We start from the raw sequence: 23,124 nt of genomic DNA, 5'->3' as shown, positions 1-23,124 counted from the left end.
TAGTATTATGAGTTTGCAGTATATGGTGAGCTGAACTAGATTTAGTTCTACATCCATTTCTAGTCCTCACATCTAATCCCTCAGCATTTTGCTTTTTAAGTGGGAATCACTTCTTAGGAGATATAGCATCTAACTGGGAAATTTCCATCACTACCAGCCATGCCAGGTTTCTGTTTTCTTGGAAGACAGAAAATATGCCCCTCTTCTTCCAAACCATGCAAGTCAAACATCCTGTAATTGTAAGTAATTGCAAGTAATTGCTTCTGCCTCTGATATCCTGCTGCTTCAGTAGACAATGACTCAACCACAGCCTGTAGTGGGGCTGAAGCTGCTTCTTGGTGCTTGTCTCTCACTGAAGATGGTGTGGAGGAGGGGAAGGAAGGTAGTTTAAACAGTTTATCTCTACTGGATCCTGGTCAGTAAGGGGGAGGCAGAGGTGAAGAGCAATGACCTGAGCATAGCAAATGCTGTTACCCTGTTGCATCACAAATATTTCATTTCTAAGGGGAAGTTAGAAGCAGCAACAGCAATAAAAGCAGTGGTTTCTGCCTTGTCTTTCAGATCAGCATCAACAGGCATCTGTACCATGACACTCCACTGCATGTGCCTTTTTCTCTTCCTTCTGCTCGGTTCATGGTGGCCAGACTCAGAGAAGCATGTGGCGGGAGCTACGAAGGTCAGGGAGCACTATATTGCTGCTCAGATCACTAGCTGGACCTACAAACCGGAACCTGAGGAAAAGTCCAGGTAACAAAGTACAGGACAATGACGATAAAACTAGTCCTCTCTTGTGACTGAAAGTGTTTTCTGCCATCTCCTGTGGGATTCTAGAGCCCAGGAGGACTTTAGAGCCTGATCTGTTGACTTCAGAGAAACTTGTGTGATTTTAAACAGCATGATTTGGGCTGGAGCCAGTGAAGTATTAAAAGCTCCTTTTTATTTTTCATTAGTGGATAGAATTACTTTTATGTATTCAGAGCGCTTTTGTAAAGTATCTTCCAGGGCTTGCTTGTGTCATCTTTTTGTGTGGGTTGATATTTGTTTTGGGTTGTTGGGGTTTTTTTGATGTAATTGGTTTAGGCATATAGATTTTGACCAATGTTAAGTTGAGCCATGGTTTGGTGAGGTTTCGAGAACTTTCAGACTTTAGAATTTGCTGAAGGAATAAATACATTCCAGTGTGGATACTATCACTTTCACTTAAATCAGAGCCCAATGAACTTTGGAACTAGCTGTGTTGTTTCTGAGTTGCTCAGTAGTTTTTGTGAAATGGCTATCCTGAGTCCTGCTGGTAAAGTGTGTAGGATCAGGCATTGCTGAACTTCATTAAGTATTTTTTTTCCAGATACCATTGCAGAATGTCCAGCCTACCTGCATATGCAAATCAAGCATATAAATATCTTACTTGTATTGCCACTATTATCATTAAGATTGTAAACACTGCAAGTGCAATGCTACAGATGATGGAACGTCATGTAATTTAGAAATCTGTTTAAATTAGGCTTCATTTTTATGCTGTGCTCACTGTAGTCACCATACACAGCTTTTATTTGTCCATGAAGTGGCATGAAATGGTACAAGTTACTTGTTCTATTACACTGAAGAGTGCATTTGGGAACTACTAAATTTTTGTGAATTAGTGGATGTCTTGTTTTCTTCATTATGGTTCAGTTTGTGATTTTTATTTTTATTTTTTTTAATATGTATTGCATTTCTGGATGTTACAGAAAAGACATTTCCAATTCAGATTTAGACTTTCTATCCTTTTTTCAAGACTTAATTAAAATGAAGTTTCTATGATTTCTAAAACTTCACTTGGAAGTTTAATACAAATTATAAAAGCATAATGTCAAACTGGCAAGACAGAAGAAAATATGATTTAAATGCACTAATATGAAGCCAAATGCCATTTAAGTATTGACCTGGGCACGTGAATTTAGTAGTTAGAACTTCATTCTCGTCTGCACTGGATGCATCAATATAAGCATCAGCTGCTGTTTCATTAAACGTCACATTGTGGATAGACTGTTGAAACTCTGATTAGGGTTTTTCATACACAGTGCCTATTGAGATATCTCTCGTAAGTATTGAGAGTAAGTCACATCCTAAAAGGGTCTGATGAATTTTGTAGAATGTACAGAAATTCAACTCAAAACCAACCACACAAAGGAAAAAAAAAAACAAAAACAAGCAACAACAAAAAAAAACCCAACCCACCCCCAAACAAAAACCCCAAGCCACAAAGATACTCACTGTGGCAGTTGGCTATGTAACTTGCTCTGATTTCAGTAGTAGCTGAACATCTAAATACAGTGTAAAAATCTAATACTTTGCTGCACTGGTTCTAAATGACTGAAGAGAGGCTGAAAAGAAAGTGGGTTCTTCCTGAATTGTTTCCTTAATTTTCCAGTCATACAGGCTAGAAGAAGACACTTCTAGAGTCTGTCGTCTTATCTTTGTAAAGATTTGCTACCACATGCAAGTGGTATTTATAAGACACTCTAAGAGCAAAATGAAAATGTATTTTCCGTGCTTGCAGCGTTGCTGCTGCTGTTCGCAAAAGTTATGTAATTAGACCTGCTTGCGTAGCCTGAGATTTCCAAAGTGTTAGCAAGCTGCGCACTTTGTTCCTTCTAGCTATACAATTGGCGCTGATGATCAATTTCCTCTTCCACCCCATAGTCTTATGGCATATTCTATTGAACATGGCCACATTAGGGCAACACTTGTCAATGTAGTTTGTGGATTGGGTCCTTCTTAAAGAGTGGAACTAAATTTTATCAGTGTCTTTAAAGAGGGGGGAATGAATTGGAACATGAACTGATTCTGCCTGACTTCTGATGTGAGTGTCAGAGGGATTTACAAAAGACCTCCATAAAAAGAGATCTCCCCCTTATGGACCCTGGATGTCACTGAAGCAAGTTCACTGTGTTATTTTTGCCCAACCTCTCTGTGCTTGAGCAGCCCATCAGCTCCCTACTATCAAATGTGCCTGAGGGGGCATTGCAAAAAAGCAAGTGGAATTACTGTTGGATTCAGTTATCATACATACTGTAAGAAATCAGCCAATAAATGGGAAAGGCTATTATCCCTCCAGCTCTCTTCTCATCATTATTTCTGTTCTAGTAGTATTGTGTGCTGTTTTCCTTCTGCTTGCCTAAATATTTTCTAGGAAAGTGGTGTGTGGTCTGCTGGGTGCTTGATTCACTTGCAGTGTTTCTCATGAAGCAATTTTCTGACTTGCTGTGAGATTCGTAGTTGTCAGGGAACAGTTTTGTGCTTGCCTTCAAGGTCATTGCTGCAACAGGAACTTGCTGTTGATGCTGTTGTAGAATCTTTGTGGTGATTTTTAAAGTTCAGGCATGGGGATGAGTAAATAGAAATTCAAGTTTCTTTCACTGTGTTCTGTCAGATGCTTTTTAGGTTAAGATATCATGATCAAGACATCTTCCTCTGTGTCTTATGTGGATGAAACAAAGACATCTTCAGAATCAAAAGGACCTATAGAAACCATCAGCAAAATCAGGGGTAAAGTGTGCTAGGTACTGTAATCAAATGTCCAGTGTGAAGTGGCTTACCGCAGGAACATCATAGATTCAGCAGAGTAAGAAAGAAAGGGGAAGACACTACAAGGAATTGGACTGTGTGCCTTGCCTTCAGCAAAACATGCAAGTGATTAAATTAGATTCCAGGATTTGTTTTCTGAGATAATCTATTAAACAGCAATGGCATCTCTGGGAGTCTTTGTCCTTGTAATTCCTTTTTTTTTAACTCTTTGGTTTCAGATTGGAACATTCAGATCCAGTGTTTAAGAAAATTTCTTACAGAGAATATGAAGTGGATTTTAAAAAAGAAAAGCCAGCAAAGAAATTTGCAGGTAAACAGGAAGGAAATGTCTGAGTATGTTTGTTGCTTGTTATAAAGCCAGTTACAAGCTTGTATTTTTGTGTTCGCTGTTTTTCACATAAACCAAGTAGGCACAGGGGATGAAGTGACTGCAGTGCACCAGGCTTTCAAAGGCCATAGTGAGGTTGGATTTTCAGAGGCTCAGTGCTATCTGCAAATTAATTGCATGATACAAAGTTGTTCTCTTTGTTTTCAGCATCTGAGGTGAGTTCCTGTACACATTTAGACAGGTATGGCAGAGTCACAGTGATGACACTAGAAATTCCCATGGAATGAGCATAAGGCCTGAGGCTAAACATTTTCTGATAAATCATTGGAAAGGAAAAGAAAAACTGTCAGGCTGGGAGTGAAAAATGTCCCCTTGACTTTGCATCTCTTACTGCTTGAAGACCCTTTAAGTGTTTGGAGGCAAGTTCTTCTACTTATGCCATACATAAATATAGTACTTGTGTTCTGGTACTTATGCAGAGTACTTATATAGAGTGTTTCGGTGTTTCCAATTAATAGATAATATAACTTCAGATATTAGATGTTCAGATTTAGATTTCAAAGTAAATGTGTGTGAGGCTGGCGATGGCAAGTTTTCACAAGTTGCCCTGAAAGACCTAATCTATGATCTGATTCCTTCCAGTTTTGTTCTCTGGTGTTATTTGAAACTGCTTTTTTCTTTTCAGAGAAAGAAAGTTACTGAATGGTTTACAAGAAAAGAGGCAAATAAGACGAAGGTTGTTTTAGCAGATCTCTTCCATTGCTTATTTTTGCAACATGGGGAGTGGGGATAAAAGACCCTCTTGAAACCTTTAGCAGGCAATGCCTCAAGAAATTTGCATCATGAAATTTATTATTTCTTTAGGTAACACTTGGGTTTTGAAAGATCTTTTGTTCTGTGACCTCCGGCATTGAGACTGCTACTCAAATGTTCTTGAATGCCTTTCCCCAAACTCTTAAACTATAAAATATCTGCCTTCCTAAAACTGTTAATTGTGTGTGAATGATTCCTAGAAATTCCCAATGAAGCTCAACATGAGCCTTTTGATAAATTTTCTGTATCTTGAAATAACTTTCTTTCTTTTTTTTTTTTTTTGAAGCCTACCATTTTCCTGTGATTTCTAAGTGCTCTTTGCCAGATACACAATTTATAACATTCCTGACTATAAGCCTGCAGGTTTTAAATCCCCACATGCCTTGTTAAGCATAAATCTTCATTGCAGTGGTACATTCTCTGCCTGTATTAATTTAGCAACTTGTACTTTGAGAGTTCATGTTCCCTCACCGGGAACAGAAAACTTTTAATTTCATTAAACACACTGTTATGCTTACATTTTCTTTATCTTGAATAACTACAGGACTTCTGGGACCAACTCTGCGTGCTGAAGTGGGAGATACTTTAGTAGTTCATCTTAAGAATATGGCTGACAAGCCGGTCAGTATTCATCCCCAAGGCATAGTGTACAGCAAAAATGCAGAAGGTAAATACTAGGAAAAAAATCTGTATTTTGTTCATTTACTTGCAGACTACTACATGAAATATTGAGAATGGCTCAGGTCAGTGTTTGAGGATATGTGTAACACAAGTATCTGTTGATCCTGGATTAAAACTTCACACCTGTTGTTAGCTCCTTTCTTGTTCATCAGTGTAACACCAGAAATACGAGTTTCATCTGACATGCAGAGTCTCCTGACCAACTACCTGTACTGCCTGTACACCAATGCGTGCAGCATGGGGAATAAGCAGGAGGAGTTGGAGACCTGTGTTAAGTCAGGAGATTATGATCTGGTGGCAATTACAGAGACGTGGTGGGACAGCTCGCATGACTGGAATATACTCATGGAGGGCTATGTCCTTTTCAGGAAAGACAGGCCAGCCAGGCGGGGTGGTGGGGTTGCTCTTTATGTGCGAGAGCAGCTGCAATGTACTGAGCTCTGTCCAGGGACAGAGGACGAGCGAGTTGAGAGTCTGTGGGTGAGAATTAAGGGGCAGGTTGGCAGGGGCGATACTGTTGTGGGTGTCTGTTACAGGCCACCAGATCAGGGTGAGGAAGTTGACGAGGCCTTCTACAAGCAGCTGAGAGCGGCCTCACAGTCACAGGCCGTGGTCGTCGTGGGGGATTTTAACTTCCCTGATGTTTGCTGGAAGGACTACTCAGCAACCCAGCCACAGTCCAGGAGGTTCCTCCAGTGTATGGGTGATAACTTCCTCATCCAAATGGTGGATCAGCCAACCAGGAGAGGAGCGCTGCTGGATCTCATCCTCACTAACAAGGAGGGGCTGGTCGAAGCAGTAAAGGTTGAGGGCTGCCTTGGTTGCAGCGACCACGAGATGGTGGAATTCAGGATCTTGTGTGGTAGGACCAGTACAATAGCAAGTAGAATTGCAACCCTGGACTTTAGCAGGGCAAACTTTGGCCTTTTCAAGCAATTGCTAGGGGAAATCCCATGGGCAAGGCTGCTTGAAGGTAAAGGGGCCCAAGATAGTTGGTTGGCATTCAAGGATTGCTTATTCCGAGCTCAAGAGCAGAGCATCCCGACACGTAGGAAGTCAAGGAAGAGGGCCAGGAGACCTGCGTGGCTGAATAAGGAACTGCTGGGTATGCTCAAGTGGAAGAGCAGAGTTTATAGGTCATGGAAGGAGGGGCTGGCCACTCGGGAGGAATATAAGGCTGCTGCTAGAGGATGTAGGAAGGCAGCTAGGATGGCTAAGGCCTCCTTAGAATTAAATCTGGCCAGAGGGGTCAAGGACAACAGAAAGAGCTTTTTCAAATACATGGCAGATAAAACTAACACCAGAGGCAAGGTTGGCCCACTGGTGAACGGGATGGGTGCCCTGGTGACAGAAGATACAGAGATGGCTGAGTTATTGAATGCCTTCTTTGTCTCTGTCTACTCTGCCGGAGGCAGTCCTGAAGAGCCCTGTACTCCTGAGACCTCAGATGAAGTCAGGTCGCTGGAGCAGTTTGCCTTAGTCGATGAGGAATGGGTTAGAGACCAGTTGAGCAATCTGGACATCCATAAATCCATGGGTCCAGATGGGATGCACCCGCGGGTGCTGAGGGAACTGGCGGAAGTCATTGCTAGACCACTCTCCATCATCTTTACCAAGTCTTGGGAAACGGGAGAGGTGCCTGAGGACTGGAGGAAAGCAAATGTCACTCCAGTCTTCAAAAAGGGCAAGAAGGAGGACCCGGGTAACTATAGACCGGTCAGCCTCACCTCCATCCCTGGAAAAGTGATGGAACACCTTATCCTTGATGCCATCTTAAGGCATGTCAAGGATAAGAGGGTTATGAGAGGCAGTCAACATGGCTTTACCAAGGGGAAGTCGTGCTTGACCAACCTCCTAGCCTTTTATGAGGAAATAACATTGTGGATGGATGATGGCAGAGCAGTGGATGTGGTCTACCTTGACTTCAGCAAAGCATTTGACACAGTCTCCCACAGCATCCTCATAGCTAAACTGAGGAAGTGTGGTCTGGATGATCAGGTGGTGAGGTGGACTGCAAACTGCCTGAAGGAGAGAAGCCAGAGAGTTGTAGTCTACGGGGCGGAGTCTAGTTGGAGGCCTGTATCTAGTGGAGTGCCTCAAGGGTCAGTATTGGGACCAGTATTATTTAATATATTCATCAATGATTTAGATGAGGGAATTGAGTGTACTATCAGCAAGTTTGCTGATGACACTAAGCTGGGAGGAGTGGCTGACACGCCAGAAGGCTGTGCTGCCATCCAGCGAGACCTGGACAGGCTGGAGAGTTGGGCAGGGAGAAACTTGATGAAATATAACAAGGGAAAGTGTAGAGTCCTGCACCTGGGCAGGAACAACCCCAGGTTCCAGTATAGGTTGGGGAACGACCTGTTAGAGAGCAGTGTAGGGGAGAGGGACCTGGGGGTCCTAGTGGATGGCAGGATGACCATGAGCCAACACTGTGCCCTTGTGGCCAGGAAGGCCAATGGCATCCTGGGGTGTATTAGAAGGGGGGTGGTCAGTAGGTCGAGAGAGGTCCTCCTTCCCCTCTACTCTGCCCTGGTGAGACCGCATCTGGAATATTGTGTCCAGTTCTGGGCCCCTCAGTTCAAGAAGGACAGGGACCTGCTGGAGAGAGTCCAGCGCAGGGCAACTAAGATGATTAAGGGAGTGGAGCATCTCCCTTATGAGGAAAGGCTGAGGGAGCTGGGTCTCTATAGTTTGGAGAAGAGGAGACTGCGGGGGGACCTTATTAGTGTATATAAATATATAAAGGGGGAGTGTCATGAGGATGGAGCCAGGCTCTTCTCAATGGCTAACAATGATAAGACAAGGGGTAATGGGTATAAACTGGAACACAAGAGGTTCCACTTAAACTTGAGAAGAAACTTCTTCTCAGTGAGGGTGACGGAACACTGGAACAGGCTGCCCAGGGAGGTTGTGGAGTCTCCTTCTCTGGAGACATTCAAAACCCGCCTGGACACATTCCTGTGTAACCTTATCTAGGTGTTCCTGCTCCGGCAGGGAGATTGGACTAGATGATCTTTTGAGGTCCCTTCCAATCTCTAACATACTGTGATACTGTGATACTGTGATACCTGTGTGCAAATACTGTTTCATAGAATTGCAGAGTGGTTGAGGTTGGAAAGCACCTCTGGAGGTCATCTGGTCCAACCCCCATGTATAACTGCAAAATATTCTTTGTGAGGCCATGAAAACTCTTAAACACAGGTCTTAAAAAAAACCACACAACTTTTCCAAATCCCTTGCAATAGCTTACATCAGGGTGTTATTGGTAAAGGCAGGTAACAGTGCTGATCATGTTGTTCTGATACTCAGCATTTCATTCTTAGCTTTGTGGTGTTTTGCTCCTGAAACCCTCATGAAACTAGCAGAAAGAGATCATAAACTGTGACCAAATTGGCTAGCACAGAGTGAGCTTTCACATACTTCTTAGATTGCCCTGCCCAGGGTGCTGAGCCGGAGCTCTGACCTACAGTTCACAAATTTATTAAAGGCTTTGTTGTGTTGGTACAAAAGAAGTTTTGTAACATGGAGTTGAACAGAACATCTTGTTGGAAGGGATAAGCAGTTCAGTTTGACTACCTTTATAATAAAAGACACACTATAATGTGCCTTTTGCACCTAGGATTTTGATTCTGTCTCGCCTTTGTCATATTGTAGATTTGTTGGATATGGTAGGTATAGATATGAGCCATTACTGCCACCTGGATGCTCAGTGCACAAAAGGTCTGAGGCAGCAAGGCAATGCTAGTCTGCCCAATGGTTTTATGAACTGGTTGTCAGAGAATATTCCAGGTGCTTTAATTGCTCTTTGTCTTCATGCCACTCTACTGACTTTTCTTGGCAGGCTCCCTGTATGATGACCAAACATCATCTGTAGAAAAACGAGATGATGCTGTGCTTCCAGGCCAGGTCTACACGTATGTGTGGGATATAACGGAAGAAGTTGGTCCAAGAGAAGCTGACCTTCCTTGTCTTACTTATGCATATTATTCTCATGAGAACATGGCAATGGATTTTAACTCTGGTCTGATTGGGGCACTGCTTATCTGTAAGAAAGGTAATGAAATGCTTTAAGACTACTATAAGGTAGCATAGTTTCATTTCTTAATAAAGTTGTATGATAATGGGGAAGATACATTATTTTCCTTTCCACATCTTTACATGGAGTGTACAGTAAATGGTTTTTAACATCTTTCTTTTAGACGTTAAAGTTTTTAAATGCCAGCTTTCATGCAGATCCATCCATCCTAGATTTATAGGATGGACGGAGAATGCTACTGTTAGATACATTTGCCTGACCTGGTTGCATTTTCAGTTGCTTTACTGCTAAATACATGGCCTTAAATTTCTTGCCCTAGAGCTTCTCATAAGAAGGATTACATTAAAGATAACTGCTTCCACTGCCAGTGTCTCTTCCTAAGTAGAATAATCCACAAGCTCCCAAATTTTTAGTTCATGCAGTTCAGGGGGACATTATTTTAGCCCTGGACTGTGTATTGAAAGTAGCAAATGGAAGTTTTTGATGTGAGCAGTCTGCAGAAAGAACCAGTAAAATCGCACGTGTTCTGTGTGGCATGTCCAGAATTAATTATAATTGTTGATAGAAATCACACCTGTATCACAAACTCAACTAGATGGTTTCTTATAACTGATCCAGTTCAGCAGTATTTGTCAAAGTTTATGTAAAGGTTGTTTGCTGAGTGGCTGCCTTTAAGCATTTTAAAGGAGCTGATGACCTCAGTGTAGCTTGAAAAGGCAATGTTTGCTCTGTAGGTGACTGTGCCATCATCCTTCTCCTTGCCTCATGGTCTCAAAAGAGGGGCCAGCATCTGATTGTGGACAAGCAGCTGTTTAGCACTCCCATTCATTAAGGCAATCCCTACAACATATTGCCAGAATAGTCCTGAGACAATTTGCTGCATGTTGTTTAATCTCCTCTGGAATATTACAGACTTTTGTTTTCATGGTTACCCAACCCAAAAGTACTTTCAGAAACAAAATTACTTTACAAGCATCCTTAAGGTCTTCTTTTGGTCAGGCATAGCCAGTGCATACTAACAGGTGAAGCAACCTCATTAAATACATATTGATGCCACTACGTTGATATGAAAACTACTTTATTTAAGCTTCAAACCAAGACCTGTTGTTTCTTTGTCATAGGAAGCCTAAATGAGGATGGGTCACAGAAACTTTTTGATAAGGAGTATGTACTGATGTTTGGTGTGTTTGATGAAGACAAAAGTTGGCAAAAATCAGCATCCCTCAAGTACACAATTAATGGCTATACTGATGGAACGTTACCAGGTACTATTAAGGCTAATGTGAAAGGAAACTTAACATTGATGAAGACTGAGTATTACCTTTCCTTTTTGAGCAAGGGAACAGGAATGTGGAGGCATGGATTTACAGCCTTTTTTAGAACATGTCTGTAAGCATCTAAACCCTAGAAGAGAAACTGTGCTGCTGGAAGGAAGTCATCATTGATAAGAACAACAAGATTACTTCTAAGAAGAGTTCTGCACAAAGAACAGGGTTACTGACTTTAAAAACATAAAAACCTCACTTTTTACTCAGCTGATGGGGAAAGAGTGATGTGTTTAAGAGAACTGCTGGTTTTACAGCATTTAGAACATACTAAGTGAAGAACTTCCTGGAAGTGGAAAGTCAGTTACCTTGTGGGAAGACTAGGAAGGTTGTAATGGGGCTATTCTGTCAATAGTGTTTTCCCCTAGTTCTCCTAAGCAGCTACTTTCACATCTCTATCCGGTCCATTGAGCAAACACAAAAGACTATTTTAAGTCCCTTTCCCCTCCCCTTTCCCCTCCCCTTTCCCCTCCCCTTTCCCCTCCCCTTTCCCCTCCCCTTTCCCCTCCCCTTTCCCCTCCCCTTTCCCCTCCCCTTTCCCCTCCCCTTTCCCCTCCCCTTTCCCCTCCCCTTTCCCCTCCCCTTTCCCCTCTCCTTTCCCCTCTCCTTTCCCCTCCCCTTTCCCCTCCCCTTTCCTCCTCTTTTCTAAACAAGGACAAATCAGCTTTCCAAAATCAGCTTCTGATGTTTTTCCTTCTTTCCCACCTCGCTATAACTCAGGTTGTCATTTGCTTGTAAGATTTAAACACCTATCTGCCACTGACATAGAGGATTTTGGTATCTGTTGCATTCGCAAGCTTCTGAAACTTCCTCTTGTTACAAACACTGATCACAGGAGTCAGATACTTATTTTTGTTTAAAGTTTTGAGCAAAGCCTCACTATAGACCTAGTGTGCATAGGAAACTTGCATGATTTGTCTGTGTTCTGAACCCTACTCTGGTGTCTCTTTCAGATTTAGAAGCTTGTGCATATGACAACGTTAGCTTGCATTTGATAGGAATGAGTTCCAAGCCAGAAATTTTCTCCATTCATATCAATGGCCAGTCCATGGAGCAAAGACAACGACGAGTTTCTACTGTTAACCTACTGGGAGGAGCATCAACCACAGTAAACATGACAGTGACTGAGGAAGGAAGGTGGCTCATATCTTCTCTTGTCCAGAAGCACCTGCAAGGCAAGGGAACATCTATTTATTAGGCAACTGTGGAGTTGTCGTTCTCTTCTTTATGTCCCAAATGGCTTCTGCTGTTTTGCAATGGTACAGTTACTGCGTTTCAGATGGTTGTTATTTCACTCAGAAACCACTGGAGACCAGGGCATTCTGTTGGAATGAGAAGTGCATTATGAACTAAAAGGCACTTTTATCTGCTCCTTTATTGCTGTGTGCAGATCACAGAGCAACAGTGAATCAGTACTCCAGTGTCTAAGTCTCTCTGAGCTGTTCAGATAAGCACCATTATAAATGAGTAAGGAACCACCTGTTCCTAGGGAACAGCTCAGGGCCATTCAATGGGATGAAAACATTTGCTGTTCATCATTTGAAAGTGGGTATCTCTCAGCAGTGACCAGAATTCTGTTTTAAAGCATGACAGAAATGTCTCTTACAAGAGCTGGAAGGCATGTCTTGGGGGGGGGAAAAACCCTGAACAGGATATGGGGGAATAGCTTTCTCTCTGTTGAGCTGATATTTTTAAAGAAGGCTAGTTGAGATAGCTTCTCTATTCCATTTGATTCTTATGGGATCCTTGGAAGGCTTACAGTTTATACATAGTCTAAAGGGATTCAGCCCTTTCAAGCCTGAAAAGATGGCAATCAGCTGAACAAACACATGCTAACAGCCTTACTTAGCTAAAGGAAAGAGAAATGAGTTGAAGTGGTAAGGGTTCATAAAATGGAAAATCACTGTGGTACTGTTTCTTCCCAATTAGCTGGAATGCATGGTTACCTCACTATAAGAGACTGTGGGGACAAAGAGGTGAAGAAGAGTCGTCTCTCCTATAAAGAACGTCGTATGGTCAACAGCTGGGAATATTTCATTGCTGCAGAAGAAGTTACTTGGGATTATGCCCCAAATATTCCAGATAGCCTTGACAGGTAAAATAGTACTTTTCCAACATAATACAGAATGTTAATATGAAATCACAGAATAATTCAGGTTGGACAGGGCCTCTGGGGACCCAACAGCAAAGTGGCACAGGACCCATATTCAGTCAAGTTTTCATTGTCTCCAATGATGGGGACTCCTCAATTTCTCTGGGCACCTTTGCAACCTCAGAGTGAAAAAGTTTTTGCTTTTACCTGCTCAGACTTTCTCATGTTGTACATTGTGTTCATTGTGTCTTATCTCTTCACTATGCAACTCTGAGAAGAATTTGGTTCTGTTTTCTCTATAATCCCCTATTTGATAGTTGAAGATAAAAAGAAGATGCTCTTTTAGCTGTATCTTTATATGACTGAATAAGCTGAGATTTTGCTCCTATGTCATCTGTTGGTGCTTCTCAATCACTTTGGTGGCCCTCCACCAGGCTCTCACCACACTGTCAATGGCTTTCTTTGCTGAAGAGCCCAAAAGTGGACACCTTCTTTTGCCTCTAATGGGGAGCTCAAAAGAAGAAAATGACTCATGAAATGCCTTAAGTAGCATACAAGCCTGTTTCCTAAATTACTTTTAAATGTGAATTCTGCTGAAAGAAACAATCCTTAAGAGAAAGGCAAAGAGAGGGAGGGAATATTTCTGGAGAATTAAAGTTTTTTAAAGTTCAGTACAATAAATTGTTTAGGGAACAGAAGAAAGAGAGGTGTCTATAAATGATCTCTGCATGACACCTGTGTAAATGTAGTAAAAGTCATAATAAATAAGCGTATTGGGCTATTACGTTTGATTTAAGGAATTCTGTAATATACATGAGGTCATAGAATCATAGAATGGTTAGGGTTGGAAACACAATGCCGTCAGTGCACTGTAAGGTTAAATTTGCAAATTCAGTTCCCCGCTGCTAGAGCACTGGTAACTTTACAAGCTGATGTTCATAAGAACCTTTAAGGATTTAAGCAGAACAAGGCAAATTTCTTACCCTGTATGGAGTTACAGTTTCATATATCTCCATAGAATATAGTGTTCACATAACACTTTAAGTATTTCTTCTTCTTTGGCGTGATCTTTGTCTCTTCTTACTTGCTCTTGGACTGCATAGAGCAAGCTTTTATATCTTTCCCTGCTAATTACATGGCATTACTTAACCACCTCAGCGCTTCTTTGGTCAAAGTTAGAGTTTATCCCTGCTCAGTCATTTTTTTTTGAAATGCAAGTGACCAGAACAACTATGTTACTCTGTGTTACTTCCTGGTAAATATCCTAGTTTTGCTATCAGCATTAACAATGATAATGTTTTTAAACCTGAGTGTAGCACTGCTTATTGTATGGAGCTTGACTGGGATTAAGATTAGCTGTTCCTGCCTCTCCTAGAGTCTTTACTCCTGTAAGCAAATTGTTTATTTTTTCTATGCTCAACAATGCCATTTTTAAAGGAGAATGGTGATTTCTGCTATCTAATCTTGAAAATGTAGCTGCTGCTTCAGTTTCTTTCTTTCTTGCATGTGTGCCCAATTAAATGAAATGTAAACTCTGACACTAATTGATCCTATGTGATACTAGAACAGAAACAAATGTTCCAAGCTCCTTTTTACCTAGTTTAGGTTAGAATTTGGGGTAAAGAGCATTAGGTTAGTTTAGGGTTTGGATTTTTTTTCAAGCAATGAGGTTTCTACCAGTTGCTTGAGTACTAATTCTCTATTCCAGTAGATGTCACTACTCAAGTTTTGTTGATCATTTGTCTTTTTCTTTATTTTTAAGACACTATAAAGCACAGCACTTGGACAACTTCTCAAATCTCATTGGTAAAAAGTATAAAAAGGCTATTTTTAGGCAATATACTGATGCCAGCTTCACTAAACGTCTGGAAAATCCTCGCCCCAAGGAAACTGGAATCTTAGGCCCTATTATCAGAGCTCAACTCCATGACAATGTCAAAGTAAGTAACAAATTCAGAGTTTATTTATACTATAGCATAATTTTCTGTTGGGTAGAGATAGAAAAGAACTACTTTGATTTGTTTGGGGGTTTTTTTGTCAAAAAATATAGCTGATGTTACAAATACTGGCCCTGTTAAAAGGTATGATCACAAGTGATGGGTTTAGCTTAAATTTTTCAGCATTCCCTCTATGGTGCTTTATTTTACAAAATAAACACGCTTCATTAACACTCTTTGTAAAATATATATATATATGTTGGCACTGATCCAAATGGAAAAAATTTGAACGTGAGCCCAAGCTTCATGGGCCTCTCATTGCTTACGTTGTTATCTTTTTCTGCCTGTTTTAGACAGTTGTACTCAGTTTTCATCCTTAAATGTTCTTTCATGGAGTTATGAAATGAAACACCCTCTATCACATCCACTTGTCTTTCTGTTGTCACTTAATGATGCATCACAAAGTTTCATGACCTTTTATTGCTACCATGACTCTGTGACTCTGAATTTGAGTTTAGCATGTTTCTTCTTTCTTGTTTTTTTCCTGGTTTCATCAGGAATAGGCAGGACATTTTGCCTTTTCCTCTTATATCCCTTTGGGTCTTGGAATCTGAGAAAAGATTTGCTTTAAAATCTGTTTAAATTTGTTTTCTCCCATATTGAAAGTTCTTAAGAACTTTAATCAGTAACTTCATATTCCCTGAGGTAATGTGTGCCTTGTAGCTGGAGAAATGAGTGTTCTTTTTAGATTTTTCCAGAGAGCAGGTGTAAGAAGCTAAACTTTACTCAATGGGCTCTACAAAGCCCAGCATCATGGTACCAACAGCATTTAGACTGTGGGGTTTATATTATCAGACAATATTGAAGACATCCCTTTGCTTTTCCAGCACTTTCTGGCCTGAAACCAGGAAAATTCTGCTGTAGTTGAAGCTTTTGTCATGTATTCTGGCAAGGATTTGCTGAATACTAAATTCATTTTTGCCTATCAATATAGGTTGTGTTCAAAAATAAGGCCAGTCGACCCTACAGCATTTACTTCCATGGTGTGACACTTTCAAAGAATGCAGAAGGAGCTAATTATCCTCTGGATCCTGCCAGTAAGGAATTTGTGAATTATATTTTGCGTACCATTAACTGTTGTGGAGGGTTTCATTGCTTTGAAGATGCTGTGGCTAAGCATGTGTGTGAATGGGAGATCGCAATTCTATGCTCTGCCTCTGCTGACCTGTTGTGTTGCCTTATAGAGAAAACAAGGTATTGTCTGCAAACTATAGACAAATACCCTTTTTTGGTGTCTTAGTTTTCTGTTCTTATTTGTGATTTTGGAGAGAGAGACAAAAGTTCATGCTGAACAAGAATTACCTCAGAGGTAGCTTAAAAAGGTGTAACATCACCAATTTCATTAAAAGGTGCAGCCTGACGTTATGTAAAGATCTGGCTCTAATTTTGTATCATTACTGTTCTTCCTTATTTTTCCTTAGGCAATGACACCCAGAGAAGAGGAATTGAACCAGGGAATACATACACTTACGAATGGAAAATTGCTAAAACAGACCAACCCACTGCACAGGATGCACAATGTATTACAAGGCTGTATCATAGTGCTGTAGATATTGAGAAAGATATAGCCTCTGGACTGATTGGCCCACTTCTGATTTGTAAAAGTGAAGCACTGAATCAGAAGGGTGTGCAGGTAACATGTTTGGCAACCTCTTATAGATAGATTTTACTCTAGTAATAATACTGGATCTTCAGTGAATTTGGGTTTGCTCCCCTTAGAGAACTGTCATGTAGAGAGGGATTACACCAGCAGGATCCTAAACAAATTACTTGAAGAAACAGTCCTCTAACTATCCACAGCAGTAGAGGAATTATTTTCTAATTTTCTTGGCAAGAGCAGCATTTCAACAAAAGGTCAACCTGACTTGAAAGTCTGTTTCTAGACTTGATTATAAACTTTTCTGCTGCTATTATATCTTCACACTGTAAAGATATTCAGATATGAGCTGGTGTCTGTCTGTAACAGATATAACTCAGACTGACATTCTCAGTCATCACTGAACCCAGAGCAACCCAAATAGCACGGGAAAGTTCTTGGAGAGTGGTTTTCTTTGCCCTCCATTGAAATCTTGCATGACAAAAGCATTGTGACCTTGAAATCTTGACTCTCTACACTTAGCCTTTGGATCACGCTTACCACAACTGTAGTGAAGCTTATATTGCTTACATAGTAAGTAAGAAAGAGAGTAGGATTGAGTCCATACATGCCTCTGCTCATAAAATGCATTAACTGATGTGTCAATTTTCTTTTTCAGAAAAAGGCAGATGGGGAGCAGCAGGCAATGTTTGCTGTGTTCAATGAAAATAAGAGCTGGTACATAGAGGATAACATCAAGGACTACTGCAACAACCCCGCCAGCGTTAAAAGGGATGATCCCAAGTTCTATAACTCAAACATAATGCACAGTGAGTGGCATGTCAAGCTGAACATTGCAAAAGCTCATGTGAACATGAGCATTCAGTGATTGCTTGTTCTCAGGTGTAGTACAATCAGAGAATTCTCCAAAGTCATTGAACTTCTAATCATGCCAGGTGGCACTGTACAGAAATATGCAACATTTCAGGGACCAGGCTGGCTCTGGACCCTGAAACAAAGGCAAGGGTTATTTAACTTTCACATAGTACCCTGCTGCCTTAGAGACACTATTTCCAGAGCTGGAATAAACCATCCAAGGCTGTTGTGGTTTCAGCCTTGTGTTAGTCTCTTTTCAGATGCAAATGTGAGTCCAGTTCAGCGAACTGACATGAAAGAACAGCAGGTTTTAGAAGTCTCACTCTGAAAATATTGAGACCACTTTTATTTCATTTTCCTTTTAGCAATAAATGGCTATGTGTCTGACAGCAGTGAAATCCTTGGATTTTGCCAAGATAGTGTGGTTCAGTGGCACTTCTCCAGTGTTGGCACTCATGATGAGCTTGTCTCTGTTCGCCTTTCCGGGCACTCTTTTTTGTATCAAGGGAAATATGAAGATGTGTTGAACCTTTTCCCAATGAGTGGAGAATCAGTCACAGTGGAAATGGACAATGTTGGTAAGTGGTAAACTATAGTGTTCGATGCCTCTTCTAAGACATCTTTTTAATCCCCTGTCTATAGGGACTACCTAAATAGGAATGAAAGCCTTTCAGGTAAACACAGTGCTGGAAAAAGTTGAATCATTCCCCAAATTGATGTGTATGGAGTTTTGCTGGCTACGCAGACTTAGCACATAGCATAATTGTATTCTATACCAAGGTGTTTTTTGTAGAGGCTTTTTTCACCTCACGACTAGTATTGGGGCTAGCAATGATCTGTTTAAGGCAATTCTAAGATTGTTCATGGAAACAATCCAGTACCAACTCCACTGCATGATTCCCATACTTGCCACACACTTGTCCATCCTGAATTAGGTAAAATAGGCCAAGACTGCCAAATTATGCTAGTCATGATTGGACAAATAGGGTACACCTTACCTTGTGGTCATTTAGCAGTAGCAAAGTCTGCCTGACTGAATCAGATCACTGGCCTATTGGTATAAATCTCAATGTCTAGCGAGGATTAATACTGTATCTTGAAAAGGTGACACTAGAACCCATGTAGTCCACACTTAAGGAATTACCTGCAAAAGGACAGAGATTCATCCTCATTGAAGGCTGAGAGTTAAATTCCACAGGGTTGAGGTATCTTTATCCTATTTAAAATATCCTTTTTTTCTTTTTTTTTCTTTTGTATGTTTAAATAATGAATTCTTTATGTCCTCAAAGCATGTTTTTGGTGATCACACTGCATCAAGCCCTTGTAAGTTATAAATGTACGTTAAGCGTTTTATATTGTTTAAGACTAAGAATCATAAATGTTCCATCTGATTTACAGAAAATTATGAGGTCTACCTTTGCTTGATCTTTGATATGCAATCTTCTCTTTCTATCTAGGGCATGTTTTGCTTTATAAATTTGCTGTTGGAAGCTATGCGAGTCACTTCAAACCCTGATAAATACTGAAAAATCATATGGGACCTTTTTAATAAAAAAAGGCTGTTTTTCTCAAGCTCTGTTAATTCTGTCTATTCAGTCATTTCTGCTAGTTCCAAAAGCAAGCTGTAACGAGCAAAGAACTTGATTTGATGCTGTTTAGCGAAACACATTGTACTTTGTTCTCTGCAGACCCTAGTTTCAAATAGAGAACTCATCTTTTGACTAGGTTTTGAAGGAATTATTAAAACCTTTAAGTTAATCTAAGATGCCCGGGATTGGCATCTTAATGTTTTGTGTCCAGATTAGAAATTCAAATTACTTTATTCTTTTAAAGATCATTCTTTGTGCATTTAAAAGCTTTTAAAATACTGTGTTTGTCAACAGTGCCTCAAAACATATTTGTTCTGTTCAGAATGCTCTGTGTGGCAATGTATTCAACACTAAGGGCAGGGCAAAATTAAAATTTTCGCTCAAAGATCCCAGTCTTAGATCTAGATATAAACATAAGATCCTTTATATCGTTTCTCTCTCTTTCACATGCATCTCTTTAATGGGTTATGTTTGAACTCAGGTCCTAGGTATAGCTTAATCTGTGAAGATCTCCAGCTCTTAGATGTATGTATTTATATGTGCTATTATTTATTTACATTTATTAATTCCTTTTCATAGCAGTTAGAACTAATGGAAATCCCAGATGAGGATTAGGACTCTGCTATATAGCAGGTGCTGTAGAAACAAATCCAGCAACTGGCCACTTACATGGTAGCCAATATCCTCTCATAACTACCTGTGTATTAGAAAACCACTTTTATTTCAATTGCAGGTACTTGGCTTTTAGCATCCTGGGGTAGCCCAGAGATGAGTAATGGCATGAGGCTGAGATTCAGAGATGCCAGATGTGACAATGAGGAATATGACATGTTTGATGTTGTGGATTTCACTTACACCAAGACTGATAAAAAGGCTGTTTCCACCTCAGTTGAAGATGATGTGCAAGAAGAAGAAATTGATAAGGATGATTTGGATTATCAGGATTACCTGGCTTCCTTTTACTCCATCCGAAGCTTAAGGAAGGCAGCAGCCAATGAAGAAAACCAAAACCTTACAGCACTGGCCTGGGAGCAGTATGAAGGCACTGATGCCATGAGTTCTGAGGTGGCAGCTGGCTCAGGTCTGACAGCTATATATAGCAGTGAATCCACAAGCACCTCTAAGTTCTCAGAAACTCATATCACTCCTCTTCCCCTAATCGAGGCTGAAACATTCCAGTCAAATCACACATCAGTCAAAGCAGAAGAGGATTTATTTTTGGCTGGCACAAGTGATGGGAAGGCTGACTTGGTATTTGAGAATAGAAGCCAAAGCAATTATGAAATAGATCACAGTAATAACATGGCTGCAGATGAGCTCTTGCTGAGCAGTGGGGAAGGCCAAATGAATGTTGCAGAAGAGTTTCCAAGTGGTGGGAATCACAGTAATTTTTTTTCAGAAAAGCATCAAGAAGACAGCACAGGAACAGAAAATTATAACATTAACAGTAAAAGGAAAAGGCGAAACTCGCTGGCCATCAAGTTTTACTCTGTCCAGAAGATGAATGCCCTTCTAAATCATGTACGAAATAAAAATGTCTCATTTATTGACAAGACAAGTGCACCTCATTCTGTGCATAATGCAGAGAACACATCTGAGATAGTGGGAACTGGCCAACTTCCAAACGATTATGATGATGAACTGGAAGAAGAAGAAACCAAGATGGAAAATGCCATGCAAGATGTTAACTTGACTCTTGCTTTGGACTTCATTGTAGGAGATGGGTCTAATGCATCCAACCTCTCTGGACCCAAGCTATCCAAATATAAACAAGCAGACACTTCTTTAGGCAATATAAGCCCTAATGCCAGCCCTGCTTTAGTGAAGAACTTACTAGAAGCATCATTGCCCAGGTCTGGGAAATATTCATCTAAAGTGACAAATGAGGAATGGAATTTGGCGACTGCAAAGGGGAGTCTGGGATTAGAGGCAAATTTAGATAAATCTGTGGGTGGTAAGTTAAATCGTCATGGCAGGAATGTTACAGCATTCATAGGTAAGAAGCATATGAAGAAGTTTCAAGGGTTCTTGCATCTAACAGGAGAAAACCAGAAAGGGAGCCACATGCACCCAGCTCTGAAAGGAAGGGAGGAGAACAAGAATGATACTTGGAGAACCTCTGGAACCTTTATCAAGATCCGAAGGAAAAAAAAGGAATATCCAAAAATGACCCACTTGATGAGCCCAAGGAGTAAAAAACCCCCCAAAATCACCAATTCTATGGCAGAGTTTGGCCGTACATTGTTTCTGGGTGAGACCAACCACACAGCAGTGCCGTGTTGCACTAACACCACAGACGCACCCAGTGAGGTCAACCATACACACCTGAGCAAAGCCAAGCATGAAGAGTCACGAAATTACACACTCACCCCACGGCAGTTTAAGCCATCAATCACGATTGGGCTTCCCCAAGAAAATGGAGAATACGAATATGTTATGGAAGGATATTACAGCGAGGAAACATCAGGTGGTGAATATGAATATCATTATGTGACCTTTGATGACCCATATATGACAGACCCAAAGGTGAATATCAACGAACAACGTAACCCAGACAACATTGCTGAACATTACCTGCGTAGCAAAGGGAATGAGAGGAGATACTATATTGCAGCTAAAGAGGTCTGCTGGAACTATGCAGGATACAAGAAAAGGTTTGGCTAAATTATTTGCTTTTATTTTCCGTGCCACCCTGATACATGCTAGCAAATTGTTGATTCGCATGCTGGTATACTTATGGGTAACATGATTCCCAGTTGCAGAAACATAAGAATTTTCCATGAGAGGCTGGGGCTCCCCTAGAATGTCACAGAGAGAGGTTGCTATAATCAAGAGAAACACAATTAAGAACTCTTTTCTATGCTCAGAGCTCTATATAGATCTCCCCAGTGAGGTTCATCCTCAGGCAATGTGAGGTGGCTAGTTCCATCAAAATTAACAGAGCCCATGACATATACTTTCTCAGTGTGCTGAAGAGCAGAAAAACGGCCTTTCTTCCTACTAGATTACTTTGGTTAAGTTTCTGGTTTTTTGCAGAATTGATAATAAGGTGAGGTTTATATGGAATGATAATACGTTTTATCAGAATAATAGCATTTTGGTGCTTCTGTTTAAGATCTGCAGAATGGTTAGAGTGCCTAAAAGCTTACTTTTTCTTACCAGCTTTGTGTGGCAAAATGCAGATATAATCAAAGGTAAAATGTGTTTCTGTTAGCTTTCCAGAGAAGGTATGTCTGTTTGACAGTAGGGCATAGGTGGTAGGCTCTCTACACTCCAAGCTAAGCCCTGATTCAGATTGTTAAGGCTAGTTGTAAAAAAGGAAAACAGAGCTCAGGTGGGGTTTGAAAGGTTAGAGGTTTTGGTCAGTGATAGCTGACCAAAGCTTCAAAGGATCTCCTATACAACTGTAGAACTAGAATTGCTGACGCATTGCAAGTAATGATTTTCAGAATCATCTGGCATTTATTTGTGTGTTTATTCTTTATATTCTAAAATGTTCCTGCTGTATGAGTTCTCAGGTTTCATCAAAGCTATTATTACTGATTCGCTGTGTGGGTTTTTAATTGAGGATTTCCTTTCAGTACAATGATGAATGACAAAACCTGTAAAGATGGCACCACATATAAGGTGATTTTCCAAAGCTATACAGACAGTACCTTTACGACACTTCAGGATGAAGACGAATATAATGAACACCTTGGCATCCTGGGGCCAGTTATCCAGGCTGAAGTGGACGATGTTATCCTAGTAGGTCAATGTTTCGAATATCTGTGCAGGATAAGATTCTTATGGTGATTATACAGTGTGACATAGAATGGGTCTGAAAATCTCACACATTTTTAAAAGGTGATGGTTGGGGAAACAGTTTTCAAAGCTAGAAATTGTAGTGTGAGCACAAAAACACAGTAGTGTGTTACTTTGAAACACATCCTTGTTCTCTCCTCTCCATAGTAAATTTACTTCTGTTTTTTTTCTGTTTCCTAACAGTAGATACTGGCTTATGAGTCTAATGTAAAATGAGATTTAAGTTCAATGTTAAAAAATTATTATTTTTTAAATCCAGATTGCACTGAATATATGAAAAGGGGTCTTCTTAATTTTTTAAAAGAAATTAATAAATCTGTATTAAAGATTAATATATCTATATTTATCCAAAAGGTATATTTTTCTCTGAAAAACATTTGCTGTAGATGGGTTGGTTTGTTCTAATACAAACAACAAGGATAGAGAGGAACTGT

The 23,124-nt window shown here is 40.5% G+C and overlaps 2 protein-coding genes across 2 annotated transcripts in view; both read left to right on the top strand.

Annotated features, from left to right (window-relative positions):
• The window catches only part of ATG3 (autophagy related 3), a 29,862-nt gene extending 29,248 nt beyond the window's left edge, over positions 1 to 614 (top strand). Inside the window, exon 13 of the mRNA XM_080612487.1 lies at positions 562 to 614. The gene's annotated coding sequence lies outside the window, so the exon portion shown is untranslated. The remainder of the gene's footprint in view (positions 1 to 561) is intronic.
• Positions 615 to 3,810: 3,196 nt separating this feature from the next.
• F5 (coagulation factor V) overlaps positions 3,811 to 23,124 on the top strand; it is a 31,462-nt gene continuing 12,148 nt past the window's right edge. Inside the window, exons 1-13 of the mRNA XM_080612471.1 lie at positions 3,811 to 3,877; positions 5,253 to 5,375; positions 9,237 to 9,449; positions 10,553 to 10,696; positions 11,710 to 11,931; positions 12,686 to 12,851; positions 14,611 to 14,788; positions 15,780 to 15,882; positions 16,267 to 16,478; positions 17,101 to 17,251; positions 17,663 to 17,875; positions 19,620 to 21,540; positions 22,468 to 22,633. Coding sequence (XP_080468597.1) covers positions 5,315 to 5,375; positions 9,237 to 9,449; positions 10,553 to 10,696; positions 11,710 to 11,931; positions 12,686 to 12,851; positions 14,611 to 14,788; positions 15,780 to 15,882; positions 16,267 to 16,478; positions 17,101 to 17,251; positions 17,663 to 17,875; positions 19,620 to 21,540; positions 22,468 to 22,633 — 3,750 coding nt within the window. The 5' untranslated portion in view covers positions 3,811 to 3,877; positions 5,253 to 5,314. The remainder of the gene's footprint in view (positions 3,878 to 5,252; positions 5,376 to 9,236; positions 9,450 to 10,552; positions 10,697 to 11,709; positions 11,932 to 12,685; positions 12,852 to 14,610; positions 14,789 to 15,779; positions 15,883 to 16,266; positions 16,479 to 17,100; positions 17,252 to 17,662; positions 17,876 to 19,619; positions 21,541 to 22,467; positions 22,634 to 23,124) is intronic.

Source organism: Psittacula echo (genome assembly GCF_963264785.1).
Source record: "Psittacula echo genome assembly, chromosome: 3".
Lineage (NCBI taxonomy): Eukaryota > Metazoa > Chordata > Aves > Psittaciformes > Psittacidae > Psittacula > Psittacula echo.
The sequence above is the reverse complement of the archived record's forward strand: the minus strand, read 5'-3'. Positions and strand labels throughout refer to the sequence as shown.